Raw genomic sequence first — 14661 nt, forward strand, 5'->3', positions numbered from 1 at the left:
GTCTCTTCAAACCAACTAACAAATTTATTATTAGTCTCTAAGGTGCCACAAGTCCTCCTTTTTCTTTTTGCAGATACAGACTAACACGGCTGCTACTCTGAAACTTTCTGTGAAGTTTTCAGTATGCTAACAGCCTGCAATAGACCTGAGATGTCTGAACCGCTTCACTTACCTCAATGAGGAGCTAACTGAAACGTAAAGAATAAGGTGATGCATGGTATCTATTTGCATACCTAGACTTTTCCTGTCAGGATTGGGGCTCCTTTGTTCTAGGCACTATGCAAACACAGTAAAGTACAGCCCCTATCCAATTGGTTATAATCTAAGTTAAAGCCTGATTTAAACAGGGTTTTTTGGTATCCGTAGAACTTCAGTTGGCGCTGTCTTTATTGTTGAAGTTGTACTTGGCATAACCCCTAATTTTGATGCAGTTATGATTTTAATGTTCTCACACAGTACAGTTTATTCCCCCTCCTGAATGGGGATGAGATGGTTTACACCAGTTGCATCAACAGGAGGGTTGTACTTCTGTAACTAAAATGCTGTGGTTCTAGCAGTTCATCCCTTCCAAGATGCCCTAGATGGGTTACAACAATAGGGAGCAGCAATAATGCACTTCCCCTGATTCTCTCTCTCTCTCATGTGTATTTACATAGATTTCAAATCGCGTTATTTCTTTAAAAGATACGTTTAACAAGTGAAATGAATCCAATCCCCGCTGGCTTCTATTTAAATCCTATCACGCTTTAGCATAAGCTTTTTGAGCTAACACTTTAACCCACAATCTCAAACTGTGAAGAATTCATTATTAGGTGAAAAATTCATCATTAAATTCTGATCTTTGGTTGTTCTAATGATTTAAATATAAATAAGTTTGCATTACTCATTTTCATAACACACACACACATTTTTAGCCTTTTTCCACCAGCAGGGACTTTGTGCACTTTCAATGGGGGATGATGTCTTGAATTTCACAAATTTATGAAATTCAAGATGAATAGTCCTTAGTCTCCTGCTTCACAGCACATACAGCATTAAAGCTTTAATACTGTATGTGCTGTGAAGCAGGAGACTAACAAATTTATTTGAGCATAAGCTTTCGTGGGCTTTTGTTAGTCCCTAAGGTGCCACAAGTACTCCTCGTTCTTTCTGCTGATACATACTAACATGGTTAACACTCTGATAGATATACTAAGTTAGTCAAACTTGTTCTGGATTCCCGTAGAATGTAGTGCAGTGAACTGTAACAGCAAAGCAGCTTATCTAGGATTTATCAAGCTTGCTCTGACTATAGGTTGTTGAAGTGCAGCTTCGTCTGCCAATGTTCTGTGTGTGTAATATTTCTGGAGCAACTACATTACTGCATAGTGATTCTTTCTAGTTGTGTTAGCTGCTTAAAAGCTAATGACCACTTATAGATGCCATAGGTTTTTTTTTTTAACCCAATAGTTAAATATCATTCTGGTATCTATCAGCTACGAAAAAGTCAGCGCCTACTAACTTACCCTTAGCAAAACCACGTTGGTACCTTGAATATTGCAGTTGACAGTCAAACTACTGTCTACTAGTTTAAACTACTAGTTTAAACAATTTTTTCCATTCTATATGGAAAATTTCGCTTTACAGATATGGGTTAGTTTCTGTATATCACTTTGAAGTCTTATTTCAAATAGCTCACATTTTAATGTGTTTTAGCGAAACCAAGCTTAGCAAGTACATATCTTAGGCTTATACAGCCAGGCATGGTCTATAACAGGGTTGCATCAATTTGTAAAAATTGGGTATTATATAGAATAATGTAAGCTAGTGGAGTAACATTGCTTTTACTTAACCTATTATCACAATAAGATTCTTGTTCTATTTTCTCTTTCAAGTTTGTCATCTCAAGCAGTGAGGGCCCTAACCCAGTATTCCAGACACTGTAATAAGTAAGAAATGTAGCACTTACCTAGCATTGTCGGTTACAATACTCTGGCAATGTCAAATCTTGCTGAAACAAGTCACTTGGGACTTATAAAAAAGAAACAAATTTAAGGAGGCTAAATTTTCCTGGGCAAAGGTATTTTAATGCAGAACTGAAATATGAACTTACAGAAATGTGGTGTACTCACCCTAATATCTGATAATGAAGCAACAATTTGACTTAAATCAGCCTTAAAGATGCTGGAACTATCGGATTTGCCAACCAAGTGCAGAACTGGTTAGAATTCAGCTTTAGTATATCGTATGGTAGCCTCCAGTGCTAGCACTAGTAAAGGACTCCTGGTTAACAGATACCGATATGAGCAAAATGGAAGACTCGTAAAATATTTAAATTCTGGCAATAGCAATTTGCAAAATATTGTTCAAGCTGAGTAATAGAAGATAAGGAAAACTAACTAGAATGGAGGGCTGAATGAGTTATCTTATAGATAGTCCTCTGCTCCAAACAGTATATTCAGGAAATGTATGCTCAAAGCCCCTTGAGCTTATGCTGGCCCAGCCAGTAATATCTGGGTCATCCAAAACTGAACTGAATGGGCTAATACATATAAAAAATTATAGTACTGTAAATCAGGGGTTCTCAAACAGGGGTATGCGTACCCGTGGGGGGGTATGCAGAGGTCTTTCAGGGGTACATCAACTCATCTAAGTATCTTTGTCTATTTTACAAGAGGCTACATGAAAAGCACTACATGAAGTCGGTGCAAACAAATGTCATACGATGACTTGTATATATAAAGCAGTATAAACTATATACTGAACTAGAAGTACAATATTTATTTATATTCCAATTGATTTTCTAATTAAGAATGAGAAGTAAGCCATTTTTCAGTAATGTACTGAGACACTTCTGTATTTGTCTGTTTTTGTAAGCAAGTAGCTTAAGTGAGGTGAAACTTAAGGGTACACAAGACCAATCAAACTCCTTAAAGGGGTACAGTAATTGGAAAAGTTGAGAGCCATTGCTATAAATTACATTAAGACATGAAAGCTTCCTTAAAGATGAAAAGTGCAGTACTGTATTTCAGTCTTCATATGGAAACAAACTATTAGTCATGTTTCACAAAGCCTTGCTTGACTTTGACTAAAAGGGGTTCAGACCTTTTTCACTGCAAAACTTGTTACAATGAGCAATTCTGCTATTTTCGTATGAGTAATAATGCAGCCTTTCCATATACATGAAAGGTCATTCATCTGCTGAATGTGCAATGAAATTGTAGATCTTATTGCTTGTCCAGTATGTTACATTGAGATGGTTTAGCCATTCCTGTGTCAGCTTTATCCCTACAGTACAAGCTTCCAAAGAAAAGGTGAACCGGAAAATATAAAACCTAGCTTTTCCCTTAGGCTTTCAACCTTTAAAGACAATTTAGAGCTCTGCTGGATCACATTGAAAGGTCTCCTGACACTGGCTGACATTTCCCCTCCCTTTCAGCATGTGTTGCCAGAATCTACAGTGCAAAATTATGGGAGGTCTGACTCAGCAGAATTGCTGTGCTACTGGAAGGAATATCCACAACTTACTAAACACTTATCAAATATGTCAGGGCTCTGAAGAGATTCCAGTGGGGAGGAGGCAAAAAACAAACAGGGTGACTGGGAAGGTTTGGGCCACATCCTTTCTAATACATTTTAATTTACACAGTGACTATAGGCAACCCTCAGTCATCCTACAACCATATCGCATTAGTCACATCTCTCCTAGAGTCACCTCTGTAACTGGGGAGAGCTGGGGGCGGGGTCACATAGGGAGGTCACATGCCCCTCCCCCTTTAGCTGGTGTAATGTACCGGTAAGAAATGAATTCTACTTGTACCACTTGTCTTATCCTGTGACTGCTTATTTTGCTAAAGAGCCTTTGACTGTCAAAGTACGCTATATAGCCACTGCATCTCAGCCTCATCCACATGCTTGTTGACACCCTCAGAGAATTCTAATAATTAGGCAGGCATGATTTCCCTGTACAAAAATGCTATTTGACTCTTCTTCAGCAAATCATGTTTATCGATGTCTGATTCTGTTCTTTACTATAGGTACTACCAGCTGGCCTGGTACTGAAGTTAGGGTCACCAGCCTGTAACTGCCAGGGTCTTTTCTGGAGCCCATTTTTAAAAAATACATGTTAAACTATCTACCTGCCAGTCATCTGATAGAGGTTGATTTCAGTGATACTATTAGTAGTAGATGATGGGGAGGAAGACCTCCAGTGGAGCCATTCAAAGGTGGCGGGAGTGTTAGTCCAAGCAACAGATGGGGAACAGTGTTACCAGCAGCTTTCCTTTGACTTCTCTGAACTCCAGCTGCCAATGAAGTCTGAGGTGGCAATATTGTCCAATGGACTTCTACCATAATATGGTTCCCTATATAATGATGGCTGACAGAGTAGATCAGCTTAGATTAATGTTTATTTGGTTCACTCAAAACTCAGATTTCAGGCTGCTTAAAGGACATTGAAGACAGCTATGAAACTTCTTTCAGCTTCATCTTAACTCTTCTTAAATATCAAAGACCTAAAAAACTTAAACAGCTAATATACTAATACTCTTGTTACTACGATAGGTATATCACTGACTGTTACCAGGCATACCAACTTTAACCATCAACTAAACTGAGATGTTAGTTAACCTATACTTCGAATACTGCAGATAGATTAAAATTACCCAAGGCAATACGATCATCTTTAAGGAGGACAGCTCTATCTCAGAATAGAGAAAATGCAACTGAATAAACTTTTCCTCTTTTTGTGTGCAGTTTAGGAGTACAGTATAGCATCAACCTGATCTGTTCCTCTTACTATTTCAATCCAAAGATGTTTGTTCCTTGCGGAAAACATTCTCTCCTTTGAAACTATTCTAAGTAGCCAGATTCTTTAGGGTGGAAGAATTGAGGCTAATAACGCTAAATTTACTAGATCTATCTTTCTGCATAGTAGAAACGTAGTGCTGTTTCAAAAGTAGTACAGCAATCACTGGGATATCTGCCACGCAGTACTTGTTTAAATTACGTGCAAGAATCATTGGCTTCAGTATGAGTAACATTGTCCCATGTACAAACTCAGGTTTAATTTATTTTCAAGGCAAATATTTCTTTCAAATGTGTTACACTTCTTTAGTGTTGCCGATAAGTTGATTTAAGAACTTTCAATAAGTGACTGTTAAAATGGTTAATGTTCCCATTTACATAATGTGCATAGGAGTTTAGAAATGAGAAGTTGAACTCCAGGTGATTGTTCACACAGGTATCACTCTTGATGTGGAATCTCAGGATAACATGTCTTGAACGCTACTTATTGTAGGGTAACTAACAGTACTTTTTTACTGAAGTGCACATTTACCTCAAATGCATGTATTTTAAGGAGTCACAAGTTTACATCTGGACCATTTTAAAAACAACACTGTCGTATTACTCTAGATAGAGGTTTAGGAAGCGTTCATCTAGGCTTCAGAGCTGACTAGTTCTCCATCGCGCATTGTGTTTTTGACACTTAAAGTAATATTTCCTAGGGCTAGTCTACACTGGCAACATTAAAGCGCTGCCACGGCAGCACTTTAACGTGGCTTGTGTAGTTGCAGCAGAGCGCTCCCAGCACTCTTTTTAAAAAAAAATCACCTCCACGAGGGGCGTAGCTACCAGCATTGGGAGCCCGGCTCCCAGTGCTGGTGCACTGTCTATATACTGGTGCTTTACAGTGCTGAAACTTGCTGCACTTGGGGGAGGGGGGGGATGTTTTTTCACCCCCCAAGCAAGAAAGTTGAAGCACTATAAAGTGCCAGTGTAGACAGTTCCCTAGTGATGCAATCACCTGTAACTTAGCTGGAAATGCACATAAGGAAATCATAAAGGCAAAAGAATCTTCCATACTTGGTATATGTCAAGCTCCCTGCTCCACACAGACTAACTCTTGCTGTGATTTCTGCCACTTACCTTTCCCAGAGCACTTTCTGATTCATGAAAATAGCTCATAGCTCTTCCTGTACCTCATTCAGAAAAGCATCGCTATTTAGAATAGCTGATCTCAAATTAGGGCTTTAAACTGCTATTAAATTTTGCTTGTGCAGTATCTCAGATGTTAACGTTGTTTCACATTTAAAATAATTGTACCACCATGTATGCAATCTGAAGTGGACAATCTGCATAACCAGATCTATAACCCATGTCCTTCATCTGCTCCTCGCTCCTTTTCCTGGTGTTTTAATGAAACTGTCTGGTCTAAAGTTCACAACTGCATTGCAAGATGTTTTCAACATGTACCCTTTTTTAGTGAAGCACATGTCACCTTTAAGTGTGCTAGAAAATAAATCTCTTGAAGGTGATGTATTACGTAGCTTATTCAGTTTTAGGGGTCACTAGCTTAGTATTCATTTTTAGTACTGGTTCAGTTCTAGCAATACCTCCTTTATAAATTCTCATTGCTTACTTTGCTTTCCTCACTGATTGCAAATTAATGTTGCTACACTCGTCCTGTGTTCAGTACAGGAAGGCTAAACAGTTCCCTGGTTTACCAGTAACCTCCCCATCTCTCCCCACTCAGTCCTCTTCTTGGAAATGCCCTACATCTTGCTTGACTGTCTTGCCTGCAGCTATTTGAGGTTGGGATTATGTAGTGATCATGTATTTTGAGACTCCCACTTCCTTCCTTCTATCTTGCTCAAAGATCCTGCTTCTATTTCTGATGTGACATCTGAAAAGGAGCAAGTCAATATCCGTTATTCTTAATATACCAAAAGGGTCAAACTGTCCTCCCCTCTTAGCTCTTTGCCCTGCTCCCAGATAAGGGAATATGCCTGTACTGTATTTCTGTGCTGCTAGTATTTGCTCACAAAACGAGAGGAAGATGGTTAGCTGAATTCTGCTGCTCTAATCACCTGTTCATTACAAACACCATTTTCACCAACATCCTAGATGCTGCGCACATGGAGGTCACCTGATAGTATGACACAACCAAATTGACTTTCTAATATTATAGCCGTTCTGGAGATCAAATGGCCAATGAACAAAGATTTTCCCAGAGTGCATGTAATCTGAAGTGGGTCAGACAATCAGCAGTTAGCTTCAAACATAATTAAAACTTATAATGTTTGACAAGTCCACTGAGTTTGGACTTCTCCAGAATCAATGAGAATTATATAACTTCTGTCCAGAGTGGGTTTGAGGGATCAGCATGGGTGAAAACAACCCCAGTGAATTTTGGAATAGAACAAAAACTACTATGCTTGGCACTGCCAAAACCACCTATTCCAAGAAGTCAGTGTTTGACCGCACCCTGGTTAACTGAGAAGGTGTTTGAGCTGGTGGAAGAATGAAAGAGTGGCTTGGAACTGGAAGAACCTGGGAGGGGAATACAAGGAATTGAGCAGACAGATTCAAAGTTACATTTAGACAAGCAAAGTGAATTATAAGGGCAAAATGTATGGAACTTCAGAATTATAAGAAGTAGTAATACAAAATCTGTGTCCAGTGGTCAGACTTCTTACCAAAAGGTTTTCGCCTCTATCAAACAGAATAACAGTGTGACAGCAGAGTTCTCACTGAGGGTGATAGTAAACACAAGTGGAGAAGTTACTGTAACAATCTGCATGTCTTACCACAGCCAGTCATCACACAGGATGACAATCAATCCTGTGAGAGGAAGTGATTCATGCTGTTCGAAAATGAAGCCTGGGAAAGCACCAGGGCTAAATGTGCCTTCAGAATTGTTCGGTGATTGGCCAATGCAGTACTTACGTTGGAAAATATGGCAATGATGTAGGACTCACTCGGGGACTGGCTGAAGAGCCTTTCTTTGATAAGGACAGAAAGACACCTCCATTCAGTAACTATTGTACCATCGCCTTGATATAGCACATGAGTGAACTTCTGCTCTATATAATCTAGAATTGTGTGGCGGGAGGGGGAGAGATAGAAGCAGAACCACTACCACAAGAGGCTGGTTTCAGAGTGGGCCAAGGCACATGACCTAATTGCAAATATCTATCACATGATTTACAGAATGCAGAGTGTATTATCACCCATGTGCTTCGTTGACTAATCAAAGTGTTTCATACTGTCCAACATGACTGTCTTTAGAACATACTAGTGGTCATGGGGACTCCAGCAAACAGCAATAGATACCCAGTGGAAAAATCACCCACTGTCAGGGTGTGAAACAAGGATATATTTTGTCCCCGACCCTCTCTACTATATGCACAGAATGTGTTATGAGAACGTTGTCAAACCTTCCAAGTGGAAGGAGCTGGGATTTCTACTGGTGGACGCCTCTTAACTGACCTCAGATCTGCTAATGACACTCAACGCTTTCTGCTGCAACCCAGTGATGCAGTGCAACAATGTCAGTGTGTAAAACCGGTGAGGAATATGGAATCTTTCTGAATGCAATGAAAACTGCTAATAAGCAAGATGACATGATTAACAGACAAAGCTGTAGAGGCAGTAAATTATCTGGGATCACTTGTCTCCAACCCAGGAACCATTGCAGAGAAATTGAAAAGACTGGGATCGCTCACTCAGCTGCGGCCTCATTGAAAGTATTTGGAGGAGGGAAATGGCATCTTGAAATGTATGAAGGGACAACTGGTGAGACGCGTAACTTTTGGCATATGGATGTGAATCATGGGAAAGTTAATGCTGACAAGAAAATTGAAGCTTTTTAAATGCTGGCAAAGGCTCTTACGTATTTCCTGGAAGGGAGGGAATAGGGGAAGACTACGTTAGAAATATTATTGAAGAGAAGCAGACCCTGGTGTCAGAAATCAGATGCAAACTTATGTACTTGTCTCACATTAGACATAGAGATGAAAGTAACATTGAGATTTATTGTGGAAGGAATGGTGAAGGGTGGTCATAGTAGGGAATGGCCTGCCAGGGAAATGGATGGATTATTTGCAGTAAGTCACTGGAAGGTAAGCTACTCCGCATTCAAAGTTTGAGATAGATCATGAAGGCTTCAGAAAACTCTGCTGTCACTGATATTCAGACATGACTAAATGGATTTACTTAGTATGTTAAGTATCTTATCAGGCTTGTACAGCTTATTTTATTCCTGTTAAAACATTTCACGCTCCGATTAAATGGCTCTTGTGGGGTATTCCATCAGTTATTGCTGACTCCAGATTCTAGCAACTCCTTGGCTGGCACCTTTTTTTGTCCTAGAAAGGTTCATTCCTAACATCTCAGATTACATTTAAAGAACAGATATTACTAAAATAAGGGTACTGGTCTAGAAGGACTTGATGCTGCGTGAAACTATTTTAGTTACTCTCCTATGTAGCGAGTTGTGGAGTACTGCTAATATTTGTTTACCTCTGCTGGGAAGTACATATTGTAGTCAGCTAAACAGTCTCCTTTACCCAAAAAAGTTAAGGCAGAGAGATTTGCTTGCTGAGCACTTACAAATATGTTCCTGAGATGACAATAGCGTAGTTGCTATTTAACTACCTCTTATATTAGAAGAGCTTGCATTAAGCAAATCCTGTATGTTCAAAAGGATTACCAGGATGGGCATGGTATAAAAAACCTTCACTATGAAATATTACAGGTTTCAGAATAACAGCCATGTTAGTCTGTATCCGCAAAAAGAAAAGGAGGACTTGTGGCATTTTAGAGACTAACCAATTTATTTGAGCATAAGCTTTCGTGAGCTACAGTTCACTCCACGGATACATGCAGTGGAAAATACAGTGGGGAGATTTTATATACAAAGAACATGAAACAATGTTACCCATTGTTTCATGTTCTCTGTGTATATAATCTCCCCACTGTATTTCCCACTGCATTCATCCGATGGAATGAGCTGTCACTCATGAAAGCTTTATGCTCAAATAAATTTGTTAGTCTCTAAGATGCCACAAGTCCTCCTTTTTCTTAAGAAATATGAGCGGAAGGTGTCTCTCTCCTCCCCCCCCCGTTGAATTTCCTAACCTCACTTTGATATTCACGTAGCATGCCCAACTTTCTCATGGATATTCTAGCATTTTGTAATATACCATACACTGAAACATGGCCAGACTATTATGAGCATGCTTCTAGGCTTTATGCTTTCATAAGAATGGCCATACTGGGTGAGACCAAAGGTCCATCCAGCCCAGTATCCTGTCTACTGACAGTGGCCAATGCCAGGTGTCACAGAGCAAGTGAACCTAACAGGTAATGATCAGTGATCTCTCTCCTGCCATCCATCTCCACCCTCTGACAAACAGAGGCTAGGGACACCATTCCACACAGCAGTGAAATTAAAAAATATGAACTATGCTTCAGTCTCAGTGCATACAAGTGTATTACTAAAATATTTCTGCTTAGTAGTTAACTTCCTTTAGTGATTTTAAGGTGAGCAGTCTTTAGTATTTTAGGGATGCAGTAGTGACAACAGCTAGCATAACTGGCTTTCCACTATATAGAAAGCCACTATCTGGCTTTCCAGATTTTAAGTCTGAATGGATTCTGTTCTCCTGTCTCTAACCCTCAAAAGAGGCTTACATTTTTTTTATAACTTGGTGTGGTTCCTTGTTCAATGCTCTGAAGTAGTTAATTGTTAGAAGGCATTCCAGAGATGAGTTTGAAAAGGCTTAAACTTAAAATGGCCCATAAATTAAAAATGGGTTCACTGTAATGCTGTGTGTTTAGCCACTTCTTGGTAGTAATAAATGCCTCTTGAGTACTTGTCTCATTCTGGAAAAGGGATGGGTAATATTTGTTACATACACTTCATCCTCCCAGTCTGATTCCCTAAGAAGAACTGGAGACTTCTACCGTTACTATATGGTATGTGTCAATTCTCAACATAACTGTACCTCTGACCTTTTTCATGGCTTCCCTGAGGGCATTAGGCGATGGTCCGAGATCTTTCTCAGAGCAGGATCCCATAGCTTTCTAGATTGGGGTTTGGGCTCCAATTAACTGATCACCTGAGTAAGTCTGACTTCAGTTCAGCACTTGCAGCCCTGTTCTCCTCAGGGCAGTGACAGCCAACCTTCATAAAACAAAGTATCTATTCAGAACAAAAGCATGAGAGAACATCATAATAAACTGCTTATATGCAGGTCTTAAATGACTGACTGCTTGACAAGTTATCTTTGAAATGGAGACCTTGGCAGGTTTTGCAGTACTTCTTACCCTTTCTGCAGATTCTGTCACCCTTGGTCATAGCATCCTGTCAGGTCTTGGACTGAGGAAGTGTCCCTCTCCACTGTCAGGCTGGTGAATTACAGTTCCTTGACCTGGTTAAAGGTAGCCGCACACGTAAGTTCCTCCAGGACTGAGGCATCACCAGACTGGTTACTAGTCTAAGGATTTGTATTAATTATTCCAGTGACTTCAATTCCTGCTGGAAATTCCTGTAACTCCTCTGTGGAGCTAGAATAGAACTTCTAGCTCTTACAGATATACATAGCATTCATAAAAATGATACAGTATTCTCAGATACTGTGTGTCCATAACATCTGTCATAGTATGCACTATTGAACTAGCTGCTGAATTGAAGCGCTCTGTAGGTTCACTGTGGGCTCTCTGAAATCTGTTGTTCAACTATCAGGTGTAATACTAAAGTCATAGGAAATTATTTGAAACATCTTGGTGTAGGTCTGGCAAGCCAGTGACACTTCAGAGGGCATTGCTTTTGTCCTAGGAAATGCTATCAGCTCTCCAAAGAGGAGTTAAGAAAAACCACTACCAATGACTATTGACAAATGGTTTGATATTAAGCAGTCATCGACTTATAACAGTTGTACCATACTCTGGTATGCATTGCATATCTATGCAATGGTCTGTGTATGCTGATTTAACACAAGTGGACTTGTTTCTCCAGTTTACCTAAATAACTAACTATAATTTTGTACTTAATCCTAGAGTCAGATGTATCAATCTGATAAACTTGGTTTTAAAATTTTTTATCTACCTGGGATAACTTCAGTTTATATCAATAGCTTTTGCTGATTTCAAAACAAAGGTAAAGTTGTTGCTCTGTTTCTTTCAGGCCAGGAACGTTTTGGTAACATGACAAGAGTTTACTATAAGGAGGCAGTTGGTGCTCTTGTGGTCTTCGATGTCACAAGAGGCTCCACTTTTGAAGCTGTTTCCAAGTGGAAACACGACTTGGACAGTAAAGTGCTACTTCCAAATGGCAGCCCCATCCCTGCAGTTCTCCTTGCAAACAAGTGTGACCAGAAAAAAGATGGCAGCCAGAATCCCTCTCAGATGGACCAGTTCTGCAGAGAAGGTGGCTTTATTGGGTGGTTTGAAACATCTGCCAAGGTGAGCATTCCTGAAAAATAAGGATAGTCTTGTAAAAGTTCTGTTAAGTGAATACTTTGCAGCCCATCACTATAGTACTTGAGTGCTTTCCACAGTTTAGCAGTAGTGAATTCCCAAAGGGAATTCATACTCTCCCTTAATCCACACATCCATATTAGGATTTAACTCAGAGTCTGAATTCTGAAGGCTATTGGCCTACTTGATCCTTTGATATACTGCACTAAACCACAAAGCCCCTTTGCTTCCCTCCATTTATTTGTCCACTTCCCCTTCAACTGTCTGAGCTGAGTCAGCATAGGAAAAATAGACATAAATGTGAGATGACTGTTCCAGGCAGCCAGCATGTGAGAAAAGAAGTGAAAAATGGGGGAAGGGAAGAGATTCCTCTGAGAAGAGACTGGGTAGAGGAGGAAGGGTACACCTTAAGTAAGAGCAGAGATGGAGAGCTTTGAAAGTAAAGAGGAGATGATTGCATTAAGCAAACCCAGTGGAAGGAGGTGGGAAGAGTCCAGGAAAGAGGTTACAATAGTTTAGGCAAGATAGTCCATGCCTTGTACAACATTAACAGACTTTGATAACGCAAGAACGCTGCCTGTCAGTTTGTTGCTACAGTAAACTTGCATTGCTGGCGTAATGATGAATGCCCTGCTTCTTGTGTCTTAGATTAAACAGAATCTTTGTAGCTGGAAATTCCATTATGGGTGACTGTTCCCCTGAAACAACGAGGAGTCCTTGTGGCACCATAGAGACAAATAAATTTTGTTAGTCCTCCCTAACCTTTTTAGATCTCTCTGGATAGTACCTTTTTTAATGCATAAATTGCAGTTACTACCCAAACTGTGAGTTGAAGGTTTAGTGTCTCTTACAGCAGCTGCCCTTCTTTTGATGCTGTAAGTACAGCACATTCTGTTTCTCTGCCAAGAGAATCTAATCAAAAATTCCCATCTTAGAAAGCAAGTTGAGAACTGACTTGTTCCCAAATACGTTTGTATTTAAGGTTCTGAGATGAGCTACAAGTGGGGATATTTTTGATACCCTCAAGATGTACATGTAGACATCTAGGTCAGTCTAGTAAAGGGGAATTCCATATTTGCCCCTATCTCCAGGCAGTGCTTGCTTGCGTATTCTCGTACAAAGTTAATCCTACAGCCCCAGAACATGGTTGGCTGTGACCAGTCACAGCCAAATGCATCCTGTGCAAGTGTATGGGCTCATGTTGGTGCACTGATTGGCAAATTACATCTCCGTGTTGCAGTGAGAGCCGCTGCAACTTGCTTTCAGGGGAACTGTGCCAGGATAGTTGTCAGGGTTCCCCACGGAACATGCTGATTGTACAGATCACACATTGAACTGGCTAGTCTTCTGAATGCTTTGACCAAGCTCCTTCATCAATCGGCTAGTGTGGTTTACTTTGGCCCAGGTGGTTAGTGCAGACTCAATCAGCAGGAGGAAAGTTTTACAGGTACCTTGCACCATTGTAGCCCGCCTTTAGGCAGACTTCCTTGCCCTGGGAGTCCAGCTGGGCTTCACCTGCAGAAGCCTTCATAATACAGGACGGAGGTATTTAGTTTTCTTTGTTAATAACAAAGCCATTCCTTAATGTAAAATATAATTTACTTCTGAGCTTTTATAAAACCCAGCATTTAAGGCCTCTGAGCATGCAAGACTGAATATTTGGTCTTTCTAATGCCATTACTGATAATGGTATATAAAACATTGAGGTTACTAGGCAAGGTTTAAAAAGAATATGGATAGCCTTGCCATCTAGCCATTGTAGCTCATCTTGCAATATTTGCAAGATAAAATAAATGGCCCAAAAAAGCCACTCAAGTAAATACCTGGCAGCATGCATGCTGGTATGCCAGAGGGTGTTTGGCAGCCTAATGTGAATCACAAAGGCCACTTATTCTAAAGTTCTGTTTATTTCCTAATCCTACTTAAATGGTGAGAGCCATCCGTAAAATCTCTGGCAAGTTAATATTCTAATGCTTCATTTTAGGAAGCTTCCATTTTAGTCACTTTCTCACTTCAAATCCTTTATTTCCACATCTCTCCCCTCTCCACCACCCCAAATCTATTTATAACCAAGTGTCTGGATACTAATTTGTATCCCTCAATCCATCAATTCAAACCCAGTTTCTTGTTGCATTTTAAATGAAGTGAGGGAAGTCAGCAAAGATTCCTTGCTCAAGCTTGACTGTGCCCTGTATCTTGCATATCTTCCAGTTCTAAACACACAACTCAAAGAATGTATGCTTTGCTCAATGGATTTTCATTGTGGCCCAAAAAGTACCAAGACAGACTATCCTCGTCTGTCAATTAACCATTGCTCCATCCCAACTTCCCAGTATGGTTGAGAAGTGATTCCCTTGTCGGTATCTGACTGTCGTTCACATTGCTTATTTTTTTTCTTATTTTTTTCTCTTCAAAGCA

The 14661-nt window shown here is 40.0% G+C and overlaps 1 protein-coding gene across 1 annotated transcript in view; it reads left to right on the top strand.

The window, feature by feature from the left end:
- Positions 1 to 14661, top strand: part of RAB32 (RAB32, member RAS oncogene family) — a 58553-nt gene that overhangs the window by 38616 nt on the left and 5276 nt on the right. The window contains exon 2 of the mRNA XM_073337562.2: positions 11951 to 12228. Within this exon, the coding sequence (XP_073193663.1) occupies positions 11951 to 12228 (278 nt within the window). The remainder of the gene's footprint in view (positions 1 to 11950; positions 12229 to 14661) is intronic.

The sequence above is a fragment of the Lepidochelys kempii genome, chromosome 3 (genome assembly GCF_965140285.1).
Source record: "Lepidochelys kempii isolate rLepKem1 chromosome 3, rLepKem1.hap1, whole genome shotgun sequence".
Classification (NCBI taxonomy): Eukaryota; Metazoa; Chordata; order Testudines; family Cheloniidae; genus Lepidochelys; species Lepidochelys kempii.